At 47.2% G+C, this 17,066-nt stretch overlaps 1 protein-coding gene across 2 annotated transcripts in view; it reads left to right on the top strand.

Moving 5' to 3' along the window:
• Positions 1 to 17,066, top strand: part of LOC139412285 (tetraspanin-18B-like) — a 47,779-nt gene that overhangs the window by 8,896 nt on the left and 21,817 nt on the right. The window contains exon 2 of one of the 2 annotated variants that reach the window (XM_071159130.1): positions 11,886 to 11,983. Coding sequence is in view for 1 of the 2 variants with exons in the window: in XM_071159129.1 (XP_071015230.1) it covers positions 11,988 to 11,993 (6 nt within the window). In the remaining variant the exon portion in view is untranslated. Of the gene's footprint in view, positions 1 to 11,885; positions 11,994 to 17,066 lie in introns of both variants that reach the window. The other variant, XM_071159129.1, reaches the window with a different exon arrangement.

Genomic DNA, 17,066 nt, shown 5'->3' with positions numbered 1-17,066 from the left:
TGACAGGACTGACCGGACTAATGCAGACTGACAGGACTAATACAGACTGACAGGACTAATGCAGACTGACAGGACTAATGCATACTGGCAGGACTGACAGGACTAATGCAGACTGACAGGACTAATGCAGACTGACAGGACTAATGCATACTGGCAGGACTGACAGGACTAATGCAGACTGACAGGACTAATGCAGACTGACAGGACTAAATGCAGGGACAAGTCAGGGACAAGGCAGGGCTGAGGGAAACAGGGAGTCAGGGACAAGGCAGGGCTGAGGAAAACAGGGAGTCAGGGACAAGGCAGGGCTGAGGGAAACAGGGAGTCAGGGACAAGGCAGGGCTGAGCGAAACAGGGAGTCAGGGACAAGGCAGGGCTGAGGGAAACAGGGAGTCAGGGACAAGGCAGGGCTGAGGGAAACAGGGAGTCAGGGACAAGGCAGGGCTGAGGGAAACAGGGAGTCAGGGACAAGGCTGGGCTGAGGGAAACAGGGAGTCAGGGACAAGGCAGGGCTGAGGGAAACAGGCTGTTCCAGGGACAAGGCAGGGCTGAGGGAAACAGGGAGTCAGGGACAAGGCAGGGCTGAGGGAAACAGGCTGTTCCAGGGACAAGGCAGGGCTGAGGGAAACAGGGAGTCAGGGACAAGGCAGGGCTGAGGGAAACAGGGAGTCAGGGACAAGGCAGGGCTGAGGGAAACAGGGAGTCAGGGACAAGGCAGGGCTGAGGGAAACAGGGAGTCAGGGACAAGGCAGGGCTGAGGGAAACGGGCTGTTCCAGGGACTCTGAGTGGGCTGTAGCCAGGAGGAGAGACCTTGACCCTGGGAACGGTGGTGAGCGAGATAAGAGACTTCCTGAGATCTACTTCCTAACAACGCTTAGCGAGTAGAGAGGTGAGAAGGACGGTAACTCCCCAGATATGTTCTCTGAAGATGGAAGGACCATGTCTTCTTAGATCCTGATGAAGGCTGTTGTAGCTGGAAGGTAACCAGCTTATTATGTCCAATGTATTGAAAATGTTCAGTCTGATTTAATGAGCTCCTTGCGCAGGTCGGTATAATGCCTTCTGTCACAGATCGCTAGGTTTCTGATATACAGTACTTTAATAAACAACATTAAACAGATATATCAATGATCACCCAAACCAACAGTGTGTGAAGGTTCTCTTCTCTCTCCTCCTCTCCCTCTCTCTCTCCCCCTTAGCTCTCTCTCGCTCTCCCTCTCTCCCTTAGCTCTCTCTCTCCCCCTCTCTCTCTTGCTTATAGCTCTTTCTCTCCCTCTCTCCCTTAGCTCTCTCTCTCTCCCTTAGCTCTCTCTCTCCCTCTCTCCCTTAGCTCTCTCTCCCTCTCTCCCTTAGCTCTCTCTCTCCCTCTCTCTCTCTCGCTCTCCCTCTCTCCCTTAGCTCTCCCTCTCTCTCTCCCTTTAGCTCTCTCTCTCCCTCTCTCCCTTTAGCTCTCTCCCTCTCTCCCTTAGCTCTCTCCCTCTCTCCCTTAGCTCTCTCCCTCGCTCTCTCTCTCCCTTAGCTCTCTCTCTCTCCCTCTCCCCCTTAGCTCCCCCCCCCTTAGCTCTCTCTCTCTCTCCCTCTCTCCCTTAGCTCTCTCTCTCTCTCCCTCTCCCCCTTAGCTCTCTCCTTCTCTCCCTCTCTCCCTTTAGCTCTTTCCCTCCCCCTTAGCTCTCTCTCTCTCCCTCTCTCCCTTAGCTCTCTCTCTCTCCCTCTCTCCCTTAGCTCTCTCTCTCTCCCTCTCTCCCTTAGCTCTCTCTCTCTCCCTCTCTCTCTCCCTTAGCTCTCTCTCTCCCTCTCTCCCTTAGCTCTCTCTCCCTTTAGCTCTCTCCCTTAGCTCTCTCTCCCTTTAGCTCTCTCTCTCCCTCTCTCCCTTAGCTCTCCCTCTCTCCCTTTAGCTCTCTCTCTCCCTCTCTCCCTTAGCTCTCTCTCTCTCCCTCTCTCCCTTAGCTCTCTCCCTCTCTCCCTTAGCTCTCCCTCTCTCCCTTAGCTCTCTCTCTCCCTCTCTCCCTTAGCTAGCTCTCTCTCTCCCTTAGCTCTCTCTCTCTCCCTCTCTCCCTTAGCTCTCTCCCTCTCTCCCTTAGCTCTCTCTCTCTCCCTCTCTTCCTTAGCTCTCGCTCTCTCTCGCCCTCTCTCCCTTAGCTCTCTCTCTCTCCCTCTCTCCCTTTAGCTTTCTCTCTCTCCCTCTCTCCCTTAGCTCTCTCTCTCTCCCTCTCTCCCATAGCTCTCTCTCTCTCCCTCTCTCCCTTAGCTCTTTCTCTCTCCCTCTCTCCCTTAGCTCTCTTTCTCTCTCTCTCTCTCTCTCTCTCTCTCTCTTCCTTAGCTCTCTCTCCCTCTCTCCCTTAGCTCTCTCTCTGCTAATGAGTAACTGATATGACAGAGTGATAGTAGGAGAAGGATAGGAGGAGGAAAGGAGGGATCTGGAAATAAACCTCCCTGACTCTTGATACCCTTAATAGTGTTGATGAAACGTCTGTCGTGTGTTTTAACTCAGCAGCCTGTTGTCATGGATATTATTTGACTGGGCACCAGAGGAGTAATGCTGTGTGGCTCTTTCAAGGTCTCCTAAATCTAATGGGATTAAATTAATCCTATTGAATTAAAAGCAGATGGTCACCGCTACCTCCCCCACCATCCACTTAACCCCCACCCACGGAACTGTCCCGACCCCCCTACCCCCTCCTATAGGACTGTCCTCTGAACCCCTTACCCCCCACATAACTTCCCCCCTCCAGCCAACACTACAGAACCCCAGTACAGACTATAGAACCCCTCCACCACAACAACAACAGAACCCCAGAACAGACTATAGAACCCCTCCACCACAACAACAGAACCCCAGTACAGACTATAGAACCCCTCCACCACAACAACAGAACCCCAGTACAGACTATAGAACCCCTCCACCACAACAACAACAGAACCCCAGAACAGACTATAGAACCCCTCCACCACAACAACAGAACCCCAGTACAGACTATAGAACCCCTCCACCACAACAACAACAGAACCCCAGTACAGACTATAGAACCCCTCCACCACAACAACAACAGAACCCCAGTACAGACTATAGAACCCCTCCACCACAACAACAACAGAACCCCAGTACAGACTATAGAACCCCTCCACCACAAAAACAGAACCCCAGTACAGACTATAGAACCCCTCCACCACAACAACAACAGAACCCCAGTACAGACTATAGAACCCCTCCACCACAACAACAGAACCCCAGTACAGACTATAGAACCCCTCCACCACAACAACAACAGAACCCCAGAACAGACTATAGAATCCCTCCACAACAGCAACAGAACCCCAGTATAGACTATAGAACCCCTCCACCACAACAACAACAGAACCCCAGAACAGACTATAGAACCCCTCCACCACAACAACAACAACACCAGAACCCCAGAACAGACTATTGAACCCCTCCACCACAACAACAACAACAACAACAGAACCCCAGAACAGACTATAGAACCCCTCCACCACAACAACAACAACAACAGAACCCCAGTACAGACTATAGAACCCCTCCACCACAACAACAACAACAGAACCCCAGTACAGACTATAGAACCCCTCCACCACAACAACAACAACAGAACCCCAGTACAGACTATAGAACCCCTCCACCACAACAACAACAGAACCCCAGTACAGACTATAGAACCCCTCCACCACAACAACAACAGAACCCCAGTACAGACTATAGAACCCCTCCACCACAACAGAACCCCAGGACAGACTATAGAACCCCTCCACCACAACAACAACAACAGAACCCCAGTACAGACTATAGAACCCCTCCACCACAACAACAACAACAGAAAACATAGATAGAAATCACCTCTGACAAAAAGCTTCTTGCGTTGTCTTCGATTGGCTAATGATTTCCTAAATATTAAAAAGGAATTCATTTGATCTGGCCATTATCTTTGCCTGGTCCTGATGCTGTGTTGGTCTTCATACCCATCCTGCTGTTCTGACAACACCACATTATCATCAGTTAAGAACACCATGTCCTCATGTGTTTGGTGAGTTACAGCCAAGGGGCCTATTGGTCATTATGATACTGGATTACAGAGGAAGGAGATTGTTTTCTGTTTTCAACCAGTAGTCCTAGTATAAGTCCCAAATCGCAACCTATTCCCTATATAGTGCACTACATTCGACCAGGACCCATAGAGCTCTGGTCAAAAGTAGAGCACTGTATAGGGAATAGGGTGCGACTTGGGACTTACACTAGGACTACTGGTTGAAAACAGAAAACAATCTCCTTCCTCTGTTTATGTTGCGTCCAGCTGAAACCAGATGGGTCCGACTGGCTGTGGATGTTAAGAGTTTATGTTGCGTCCAGCTGAAACCAGATGGGTCCGACTGGCTGTGGATGTTAAGAGTTTATGTTGCGTCCAGCTGAAACCAGATGGGTCCGACTGGCTGTGGATGTTAAGAGTTTATGTTGCGTCCAGCTGAAACCAGATGGGTCCGACTGGCTGTGGATGTTAAGAGTTTATGTTGCGTCCAGCTGAAACCAGATGGGTCCGACTGGCTGTGGATGTTAAGAGTTTATGTTGCGTCCAGCTGAAACCAGATGGGTCCGACTGGCTGTGGATGTTAAGAGTTTATGTTGCGTCCAGCTGAAACCAGATGGGTCCGACTGGCTGTGGATGTTAAGAGTTTATGTTGCGTCCAGCTGAAACCAGATGGGTCCGACTGGCTGTGGATGTTAAGAGTTTATGTTGCGTCCAGCTGAAACCAGATGGGTCCGACTGGCTGTGGATGTTAAGAGTTTATGTTGCGTCCAGCTGAAACCAGATGGGTCCGACTGGCTGTGGATGTTAAGAGTTTATGTTGCGTCCAGCTGAAACCAGATGGGTCCGACTGGCTGTGGATGTTAAGAGTTTATGTTGCGTCCAGCTGAAACCAGATGGGTCCGACTGGCTGTGGATGTTAAGAGTTTATGTTGCGTCCAGCTGAAACCAGATGGGTCCGACTGGCTGTGGATGTTAAGAGTTTATGTTGCGTCCAGCTGAAACCAGATGGGTCCGACTGGCTGTGGATGTTAAGAGTTTATGTTGCGTCCAGCTGAAACCAGATGGGTCCGACTGGCTGTGGATGTTAAGAGTTTATGTTGCGTCCAGCTGAAACCAGATGGGTCCGACTGGCTGTGGATGTTAAGAGTTTATGTTGCGTCCAGCTGAAACCAGATGGGTCCGACTGGCTGTGGATGTTAAGAGTTTATGTTGCGTCCAGCTGAAACCAGATGGGTCCGACTGGCTGTGGATGTTAAGAGTTTATGTTGCGTCCAGCTGAAACCAGATGGGTCCGACTGGCTGTGGATGTTAAGAGTTTATGTTGCGTCCAGCTGAAACCAGATGGGTCCGACTGGCTGTGGATGTTAAGAGTTTATGTTGCGTCCAGCTGAAACCAGATGGGTCCGACTGGCTGTGGATGTTAAGAGTTTATGTTGCGTCCAGCTGAAACCAGATGGGTCCGACTGGCTGTGGATGTTAAGAGTTTATGTTGCGTCCAGCTGAAACCAGATGGGTCCGACTGGCTGTGGATGTTAAGAGTTTATGTTGCGTCCAGCTGAAACCAGATGGGTCCGACTGGCTGTGGATGTTAAGAGTTTATGTTGCGTCCAGCTGAAACCAGATGGGTCCGACTGGCTGTGGATGTTAAGAGTTTATGTTGCGTCCAGCTGAAACCAGATGGGTCCGACTGGCTGTGGATGTTAAGAGTTTATGTTGCGTCCAGCTGAAACCAGATGGGTCCGACTGGCTGTGGATGTTAAGAGTTTATGTTGCGTCCAGCTGAAACCAGATGGGTCCGACTGGCTGTGGATGTTAAGAGTTTATGTTGCGTCCAGCTGAAACCAGATGGGTCCGACTGGCTGTGGATGTTAAGAGTTTATGTTGCGTCCAGCTGAAACCAGATGGGTCCGACTGGCTGTGGATGTTAAGAGTTTATGTTGCGTCCAGCTGAAACCAGATGGGTCCGACTGGCTGTGGATGTTAAGAGTTTATGTTGCGTCCAGCTGAAACCAGATGGGTCCGACTGGCTGTGGATGTTAAGAGTTTATGTTGCGTCCAGCTGAAACCAGATGGGTCCGACTGGCTGTGGATGTTAAGGTGTTGTTACAGCAACACGGACGTCTCAGCTTCTTTCATATTACCATTAAGGGTTGTCTGGTAGGGGGGGGGGGGGGTTATATTGGTCCTATTTCAACTCTGTATTAATATGTGTGAATTTGGAAATGTGTCTTCTGCGTATCCCAAGTCCCCCGGAGACACCCGGCGAGAGTGGAGGTCACGGTCATCTCAGCATGAGTGTTCAGCAGCTCTCTGTGTGGTCCTGGTGTGGTTCAACCAGAAACAGTCTGTGGTTCATTTACCATTCTGACAGTCACTCACCATTATGGCAGAGTTGGACATCTTGATATATGGAAAACAGATTGAATTACTTGAATAACTTGAAGTTGTCATGAACATTAGTTAGTTTGGCTTTAAAGCATTAGCTTAATCATCTCTCCTCTCCTTTCTTCTCCTGTCCTCTCCTGTCCTCTCCTGTCCTCTCCTGTCGTCTCCTGTCCTCTCCTGTCTTCTCCTGTCTTCTCCTGTCTTCTCCTGTCTTCTCCTGTCTTCTCCTGTCTTCTCCTGTCTTCTCCTGTCCTCTCCTGTCCTCTCCTGTCCTCTCCTGTCTTCTCCTGTCTTCTCCTGTCCTCTCCTGTCTTCTCCTGTCTTCTCCTGTCTTCTCCTGTCTTCTCCTGTCCTCTCCTGTCCTCTCCTGTCCTCTCCTGTCTTCTCCTGTCTTCTCCTGTCTTCTCCTGTCCTCTCCTGTCCTCTCCTGTCTTCTCCTGTCTTCTCCTGTCTTCTCCTGTTCTCTCCTGTCTTCTCCTGTCTTCTCCTGTCCTCTCCTGTCTTCTCCTGTCCTCCGTTCCTGTCCTCTCCTGTCCCCTCCTGTCCTGTCTTCTCCTGTCCTGTCCTCTCCTGTCCTGTCCTCTCCTGTCCTATCTTCTCCTGTCCTATCTTCTCCTGTCCTATCTTCTCCTGTCTTCTCCTGTCCTGTTCTCTCCTGTCCCCTCCTGTCCTCTCCTGTCTTCTCCTGTCCTGTTCTCTCCTGTCCCCTCCTGTCCTCTCCTGTCCTGTCTTCTCCTGTCCTCTCCTGTCTTCTCCTGTCCTCTCCTGTCTTCTCCTGTCCTGTTCTCTCCTGTCCCCTCCTGTCCTCTCCTGTCCTCCTCTCCTGTCCTCTCTTTTCCCTTCCTGTCCTCTCCGGTCCTCTCTGTTTGACAGAAAATTGAGTGACAGTGAGTAAGAGGTAGTGTTATGTGTGGGCAGCAGAAGTCTGGCCATCAACAGGTTCTGACTGTTCTGTTCCCCAGATGAGATGAGTCATCTATCATCATCTATCATTCAATCTATCTCTCAGTCTTCTGTTGAACAGCCCTGCAACCTCCACTACAGCTACCTCTCTTCCTCTCCTGTTGGACAGCTCCCCCCCCCCCCCCCCCTCTCTCTCAATTCAATTCAATTCAAGGGCTTTATTGGCATGGGAAACATGTGTTAACATTGCCAAAGCAAGTGAGGTAGACAACATACAAAGTGAATATATAAAGTGAAAAACAACAAAAATTAACAGTAAACATTACACATACAGAGGTTTCAAAACAGTAAAGACATTACAAATGTCATATTATATATATACAGTGTTTTAACAATGTACAAATGGTTAAAGGACACAAGATAAAATAAATAAGCATAAATATGGGTTGTATTTTCAATGATCTTCACTGGTTGCCCTTTTCTCGTGGCAACAGGTCACAAATCTTGCTGCTGTGATGGCACACTGTGGAATTTCACCCAGTAGATATGGGAGTTTTTCAAAATTGGATTTGTTTTCAAATTCTTTGTGGATCTGTGTAATCTGAGGGAAATATGTCTCTCTAATATGGTCATACATTGGGCAGGAGGTTAGGAAGTGCAGCTCAGTTTCCACCTCATTTTGTGGGCAGTGAGCACATAGCCTGTCTTCTCTTGAGAGCCATGTCTGCCTACGGCGGCCTTTCTCAATAGCAAGGCTATGCTCACTGAGTCTGTACATAGTCAAAGCTTTCCTTAATTTTGGGTCAGTCACAGTGGTCAGGTATTCTGCCGCTGTGTACTCTCTGTTTAGGGCCAAATAGCATTCTAGTTTGCTCTGTTTTTTTGTTAATTCTTTCCAATGTGTCAAGTAATTATCTTTTTGTTTTCTCATGATTTGGTTGGGTCTAATTGTGCTGTTGTCCTGGGGCTCTGTAGGGTGTGTTTGTGTTTGTGAACAGAGCCCCAGGACCAGCTTGCTTAGGGGACTCTTCTCCAGGTTCATCTCTCTGTAGGTGATGGCTTTGTTATGGAAGGTTTGTGAATCGCTTCCTTTTAGGTGGTTGTAGAATTTAACGTCTCTTTTCTGGATTTTGATAATTAGTGGGTATCGGCCTAATTCTGCTCTGCATGCATTATTTGGTGTTCTACGTTCTACACGGAGGATATTTTTGCAGAATTCTGCGTGCAGAGTCTCAATTTGGTGTTTGTCCCATTTTGTGAAGTCTTGGTTGGTGAGCGGACCCCAGACCTCACAACCATAAAGGGCAATGGGCTCTATGACTGATTCAAGTATTTCTAGCCAAATCCTAATTGGTATGTTGAAATTTATGTTTCTTTTGATGGCATAGAATGCCCTTCTTGCCTTGTCTCTCAGATCATTCACAGCTTTGTGGAAGTTACCTGTGGCGCTGATGTTTAGGCCAAGGTATGTTTAGTTTTTTGTGTGCTCTAGGGCAACAGTGTCTAGATGGAATTTATATTTGTGGTCCTCTCTCTCTCTCTCTCTCTCTCTCTCTCTCTCTCTCTCTCTCTCTCTCTCTCTCTCTCTCTCTCTCTCTCCTTTTGGACAGCTCTCTCTCTCTCCTGTACTCTCTCTCTCTCTCCTGTTGGACAGCTCTCTCTCTCTCTTTCTCTCTGTTGGACAGCTCTCTTTCTCTCTCTCACTCTCTCTCTTTCTCTCTCTCTCTCCCTCTCTCTCTCTCCCTCTCTCTCTCCCCCTTCTCTATCTCTCCCGCTCTCTCCTGTTGGACAGCTCTCTCTCTCTCTTTCTCTCTGTTGGACAGCTCTCTTTCTCTCTCTCACTCTCTCTCTCTCTCTCTCTCTCTGTTGGACAGATCTCTTTCTCTCTCTCGCTCTCTCTCTCTTTATCTCTTTGTTGGACAGCTCTCTGTCTCTCGCTCTCTTTCTCTCTCTCTCTCTCTTTCCCCCCCCCCTCTCTCTCTCTCTTTGTTCTAGCCCAGTATGAACACAAACCCTTGATTGAACAACCAAGAGCTTGAAGATATGTTTGATGATATAAATCATGTCTAATATCCCTGGTCGGGAACAAGTACTTGCATACTCTGTGGGTTCCTAGGACCTGAGGTTGATGATGTGGGTTCCTAGGACCTGAGGTTGATGATGTGGGTTCCTAGGACCTGAGGTTGATGATGTGGGTTCCTAGGACCTGATGTTGATGATGTGGGTTCCTAGGACCTGAGGTTGATGATGTGGGTTCCTAGGACCTGAGGTTGATGATGTGGGTTCCTAGGACCTGATGTTGATGATGTGGGTTCCTAGGACCTGAGGTTGATGATATGTTTGATGATGTGGGTTCCTAGGACCTGAGGTTGATGATGTGGGTTCCTAGGACCTGAGGTTGATGATATGTTTGATAATGTGGGTTCCTAGGACCTGAGGTTGATGATGTGGGTTCCTAGGACCTGAGGTTGATGATGTGGGTTCCTAGGACCTGAGGTTGATGATGTGGGTTCCTAGGACCTGAGGTTGATGATGTGGGTTCCTAGGACCTGAGGTTGATGATAATGTTTGATGATGTGGGTTCCTAGGACCTGAGGTTGATGATAATGTTTGATGATGTGGGTTCCTAGGACCTGAGGTTGATGATAATGTTTGATGATGTGGGTTCCTAGGACCTGAGGTTGATGATAATGTTTGATGATGTGGGTTCCTAGGACCTGAGGTTGATGATAATGTTTGATGATGTGGGTTCCTGGGACCTGAGGTTGATGATAATGTTTGATGATGTGGGTTCCTAGGACCTGAGGTTGATGATGTGGGTTCTTATGACCTGAGGTTGATGATGTGGGTTCCTAGGACCTGAGGTTGATGATGTGGGTTCCTAGGACCTGAGGTTGATGATGTGGGTTCCTAGGACCTGAGGTTGATGATGTGGGTTCCTAGGACCTGAGGTTGATGATATGTTTGATGATGTGGGTTCCTAGGACTGGAGGTTGATGATGTGGGTTCCTATGACCTGATGTTGATGATAATGTTTGATGATGTGGGTTCCTAGGACCTGAGGTTGATGATGTGGGTTCCTAGGACCTGAGGTTGATGATATGTTTGATGATGTGGGTTCCTAGGACCGGAGGTTGATGATGTGGGTTCCTAGGACCTGACGTTGATGATAATGTTTGATGATGTGGGTTCCTAGGACCTGAGGTTGATGATGTGGGTTCCTAGGACCTGAGGTTGATGATGTGGGTTCCTAGGACCTGAGGTTGATGATATGTTTGATAATGTGGGTTCCTAGGAACTGAGGTTGATGATGTGGGTTCCTAGGACCTGAGGTTGATGATGTGGGTTCCTAGGACCTGAGGTTGATGATGTGGGTTCCTAGGACCTGAGGTTGATGATGTGGGTTCCTAGGACCTGAGGTTGATGATATGTTTGATGATGTGGGTTCCTAGGACCGGAGGTTGATGATGTGGGTTCCTAGGACCTGAGGTTGATGATAATGTTTGATGATGTGGGTTCCTAGGACCTGATGTTGATGATGTGGGTTCCTAGGACCTGAGGTTGATGATGTGGGTTCCTAGGACCTGAGGTTGCTGATGTGGGTTCCTAGGACCTGAGGTTGATGATATGTTTGATGATGTGGGTTCCTAGGATCTGAGGTTGATGATGTGGGTTCCTAGGACCTGAGGTTGATTATGTGGGTTCCTAAGGCCTGAGGTTGATGATGTGGGTTCCTAGGACCTGAGGTTGATGATATGTTTGATGATGTGGGTTCCTAGGACCTGAGGTTGATGATGTGGGTTCCTAGGACCTGAGGTTGATGATGTGGGTTCCTAGGACCTGAGGTTGATGATATGTTTGATGATGTGGGTTCCTAGGACCTGAGGTTGATGATGTGGGTTCCTAGGACCTGAGGTTGATGATGTGGGTTCCTAAGGCCTGAGGTTGATGATGTGGGTTCCTAGGACCTGAGGTTGATGATGTGGGTTCCTAGGACCTGAGGTTGATGATGTGGGTTCCTAAGACCTGAGGTTGATGATGTGGGTTCCTAGGACCTGAGGTTGATGATGTGGGTTCCTAGGACCTGAGGTTGATGATGTGGGTTCCTAGGACCTGAGGTTGATGATGTGGGTTCCTAGGACCTGAGGTTGATGATGTGGGTTCCTAGGACCTGAGGTTGATGATGTGGGTTCCTAGGACCTGAGGTTGATGATGTGGGTTCCTAGGACCTGAGGTTGATGATGTGGGTTCCTAGGACCTGAGGTTGATGATGTGGGTTCCTAGGACCTGATGTTGATGATGTGGGTTCCTAGGACCTGAGGTTGATGATGTGGGTTCCTAGGACCTGAGGTTGATGATGTGGGTTCCTAGGACCTGAGGTTGATGATGTGGGTTCCTAGGACCTGAGGTTGATGATGTGTGTTCCTAGGACCTGAGGTTGATGAACTACGTCTGACTGACGAGGCTTTTCTATCACGTACTAAACCAGGTAAACAAAAACAAACAAAAACAAACTAGATGTTATTTTAAATGTTTTTTCTCTGTTTCCTCCACAGTGGATGTAATGTGCTGTGAGGTTAAAGGTTAAAGAGCGGCCGGCCACTCGCTCTCGAGCAAGCTCCTCCTGAAACCAACCACCTGGAGTCATTAACAGGTACATGATGGTATGGTGCCAGTTCTGTTGCTTTGCAATCAACACCTACAACTATAGCTGATATACAGTCTATATACCATCAACACCTACAACTATAGCTGATATACAGTCTATATACCATCACCACCTACAACTATAGCTGATATACAGTCTATATACCATCACCACCTACAACTATAGCTGATATACAGTCTATATACCATCAACACCTACAACTATAGCTGATATACAGTCTATATACCATCAACACCTACAACTATAGCTGATATACAGTCTATATACCATCACCACCTACAACTATAGCTGATATACAGTCTATATACCATCACCACCTACAACTATAGCTGATATACAGTCTATATACCATCAACACCTACAACTATAGCTGATATACAGTCTATATACCATCAACACCTACAACTATAGCTGATATACAGTCTATATACCATCAACACCTACAACTATAGCTGATATACAGTCTATATACCATCAACACCTACAACTATAGCTGATATACAGTCTATATACCATCACCACCTACAACTATAGCTGATATACAGTCTATATACCATCACCACCTACAACTATAGCTGATATACAGTCTATATACCATCACCACCTACAACTATAGCTGATATACAGTCTATATACCATCACCACCTACACCTATAGCTGATATACAGTCTATATACCATCACCACCTACAACTATAGCTGATATACAGTCTATATACCATCACCACCTACAACTAAATCAAGTCAAATCAAATATTATTAGTCACATGCGCCGAATACAACAGGTGTAGTGGACCTCAAAGTGAAATGCTGAATACAACAGGTGTAGTAGACCTTACAGTGAAATGCTGAATACAACAGGTGTAGTAGACCTTACAGTGAAATGATGAATACAACAGGTGTAGTAGACCTTACAGTGAAATGCCGAATACAACAGGTGTAGTAGACCTTACAGTGAAATGCTGAATACAACAGGTGTAGTGGACCTCAAAGTGAAATGCTGAATACAACAGGTGTAGTAGACCTTACAGTGAAATGCTGAATACAACAGGTGTAGTAGACCTTACAGTGAAATGATGAATACAACAGGTGTAGTAGACCTTACAGTGAAATGCCGAATAAAACAGGTGTAGTAGACCTCACAGTGAAATGCTGAATACAACAGGTGTAGTAGACCTTACAGTGAAATGCTGAATACAACAGGTGTAGTAGACCTTACAGTGAAATGCTGAATACAACAGATGTAGTAGACCTTACAGTGAAATGCTGAATACAACAGGTGTAGTAGACCTTACAGTGAAATGCTGAATACAACAGGTGTAGTAGACCTTACAGTGAAATGCTGAATACAACAGGTGTAGTAGACCTTACAGTGAAATGCCGAATACAACAGGTGTAGTAGACCTTACAGTGAAATACTGAATACAACAGGTGTAGTAGACCTTACAGTGAAATGCTGAATACAACAGGTGTAGTAGACCTTACAGTGAAATGCTGAATACAACAGGTGTAGTAGACCTTACAGTGAAATGCCGAATACAACAGGTGTAGTAGACCTTACAGTGAAATGCTGAATACAACAGGTGTAGTAGACCTTACAGTGAAATGCTGAAAACAACAGGTGTAGTAGACCTTACAGTGAAATGCTGAATACAACAGGTGTAGTAGACCTTACAGTGAAATGCCGAATACAACAGGTGTAGTAGACCTTACAGTGAAATGCTGAATACAACAGGTGTAGTAGACCTTACAGTGAAATGCCGAATACAACAGGTGTAGTAGACCTTACAGTGAAATGCTGAATACAACAGGTGTAGTAGACCTTACAGTGAAATGCCGAAAACAACAGGTGTAGTAGACCTTACAGTGAAATGCTGAATACAACAGGTGTAGTAGACCTTACAGTGAAATGCCGAATACAACAGGTGTAGTAGACCTTACAGTGAAATGCTGAATACAACAGGTGTAGTAGACCTTACAGTGAAATGCTGAATACAACAGGTGTAGTAGACCTTACAGTGAAATGCTGAATACAACAGGTGTAGTAGACCTTACAGTGAAATGCCGAATACAACAGGTGTAGTAGACCTTACAGTGAAATGCTGAATACAACAGGTGTAGTAGACCTTACAGTGAAATGATGAATACAACAGGTGTAGTAGACCTTACAGTGAAATTATGAATACAACAGGTGTAGGTAGACCTTACAGTGAAATGCTGAATACAACAGGTGTAGTAGACCTTACAGTGAAATGCTGAATACAACAGGTGTAGTAGACCTTACAGTGAAATGCTGAATACAACAGGTGTAGTAGACCTTACAGTGAAATGCTGAATACAACAGGTGTAGTAGACCTCACAGTGAAATGCTGAATACAACAGGTGTAGTAGACCTCACAGTGAAATGCTGAATACAACAGGTGTAGTAGACCTTACAGTGAAATTATTGATTGAAAAGAGTCAATGTGGAGACTATATACAGGGGGTACCGGTACAGAGTCAATGTGGAGGCTATATACAGGAGGTACCAGTACAGAGTCAATGTGGAGGCTATATACAGGGGGTACCGGTACAGAGTCAATGTGGAGGCTATATACAGGGTATTACGGTACAGAGTCAATGTGGAGGCTATATACAGGTGTTACCAGTACAGAGTCAATGTGGAGGCTATACACAGAAGGTGCCAGTACAGAGTCAATGTGGAGGCTATATACAGGGGGTACCGGTACAGAGTCAATGTGGAGGCTATATACAGGGTGTTACGGTACAGAGTCAATGTGGAGACTATATACAGGGGGTACCGGTACAGAGTCAATGTGGAGGCTATATACAGGGGGTACCAGTACAGAGCCAATGTGGAGACTATATACAGGTGTTACCAGTACAGAGTCAATGTGGAGGCTATATACAGGGGGTACCGGTACAGAGCCAATGTGGAGACTATATACAGGTGTTACCAGTACAGAGTCAATGTGGAGGCTATATACAGGGGGTACCGGTACAGTTAATGTGGAGACTATATACAGGGGGTACCGGTACAGAGTCAATGTGGAGGCTATATACAGGTGGTACCGGTACAGAGTCAATGTGGAGGCTATATACAGGGGGTACCGGTACAGAGTCAATGTGGAGGCTATATACAGGGGGTACCAGTACAGAGCCAATGTGGAGACTATATACAGGTGTTACCAGTACAGAGTCAATGTGGAGGCTATATACAAGGGGTACCAGTACAGAGTCAATGTGGAGGCTATATACAGGGGGTACCGGTACAGAGTCAATGTGGAGGCTCTCTACAGGGGGTACCGGTACAGAGTCAATGTGGAGACTATATACAGGGGGTACCGGTACAGAGTCAATGTGGAGGCTATATACAGGGGGTACCGGTACAGAGTCAATGTGGAGGCTATATACAGGTGGTACCGGTACAGAGTCAATGTGGAGGCTATATACAGGGGGTACCGGTACAGAGTCAATGTGGAGGCTATATACAGGGGGTACCGGTACAGAGTCAATGTGGAGACGACTGTCTTGGTGTGTTTAGACCATGATAGTTTGTTGGTGATGAGGACACCAAGGAACTTGAAGCTCTCAACCTGTTCCACTACAGTCCCGTCGATGAGAATGGGGGCATGTTCGGCCCTCTTTTTCCTGTAGTCCACAATCATCTTCTTTGTCTTGATCACTCTGAGGGAGACGTTGTTATCCTGACACCACACGGCCAGGTCTCTGACCTCCTCCCATAGGCTGTCTCGTCGTCGTTGGTGATCAGGCCTACGCACTGTTGTGTCATCGGCAAACTTAATGATGGTGTTGGAGTCGTGCGTGAGCCATGACCAGCCTTTCAAAGCACTTCATGGCTACAGACATGAGTGCTACGGGTCGGTAGTCATTTAGGCAGGTTACCTTACTGTTCTTGGGCACAGGGACTATGGTGGTCTACTTAAAACATGTTGGTATTACAGACTCAGTCAGGGACAAGTTGAAAATGTCAGTGAAGACATTTGCCAGTTGGTCAGCGCATGTTCGCAGTACACGTCCTGGTAATCCGTCTGGCCAATGACTGATGTGGTGTACTCCCCAATGCCATCAGAGGAATCCCAGAACATAATCCAGTCTGTGCTTGCAAAACAGTCCTGTAGCTTAGCATCTGCTTCATCTGACCACTTTTTTATTGATCGAGTCACTGGTGCTTCCTGCTTTCATTTGTGCTTGTAAGCAGGAATCAGGAGGATAGAATTATGGTCAGATTTGCCAGATGGAGGGCGAGGAAGAGCTTTGTATTGGTCTCTGTGTGTGGAGTAAAGGTGGTCCAGGTTTTTTTTCCCTCTGGTTGCACATTTAACATGTTGATAGAAATTTGGTAAGACGGATTTAAGTTTCCCTGCATTAAAGTCCCCGGCTACTAGGAGCGCCTCCTCTGGATGAGTGTTTTCCTGTTTGCCTATTGTGGAATACAGCTCATTCAGTGCGGTCCTAGTGCCAGCCTCAGTCTGTGGTGGTATGTAAACAGCTACGAAAAATACAGACCTCAGGACTTCCTTAGATATCGTGCACCAGCTGTTATTTACAGAACGAGTCCACCGCCCCTTGTCTAACCAGACGCCGCTGTTCTATCCTGCCGATACAGGGTATAGCCAGCCATCTGTGTTAGTATGTATGTTGATAATGTCTAGTATGTTGATAATGTCGTCGTTCAGCCACGACTCCATGAAGCATAAGATATTACAGTTTTGAATGTCCCGTTGGCAGTTTAATCTTCCGCGTAGGTCATCGATTTTATTCTCCAAAGATTTCACGTTTTCTAGCAGAATGAAAGAAAGTGGGGGTTTATTCGATCGCCTACGAATTCTCAGAAGGCAGCTCGCCCTCTGGCCCCTTTTTCTCCGCCGCCTCCTCCTCTTCACGTAAATCACGGGGATCTGGGCCTGTTCCCGGGGTAGCAGTATATATCGTTCACGTCGGGCTCGTCGGACTCATTAAAGGATAAAAAAATGAATTCTGCCAGTTCGTGGTGAGTAACAGCAGTTCTGATGCCCAGAAGTTATTTTCGGTCATAAGAGACGGTA

The sequence above is a fragment of the Oncorhynchus clarkii genome, chromosome 6, assembly GCF_045791955.1.
Source record: "Oncorhynchus clarkii lewisi isolate Uvic-CL-2024 chromosome 6, UVic_Ocla_1.0, whole genome shotgun sequence".
Classification (NCBI taxonomy): domain Eukaryota; kingdom Metazoa; phylum Chordata; class Actinopteri; order Salmoniformes; family Salmonidae; genus Oncorhynchus; species Oncorhynchus clarkii.
The sequence above is the reverse complement of the archived record's forward strand: the minus strand, read 5'-3'. Positions and strand labels throughout refer to the sequence as shown.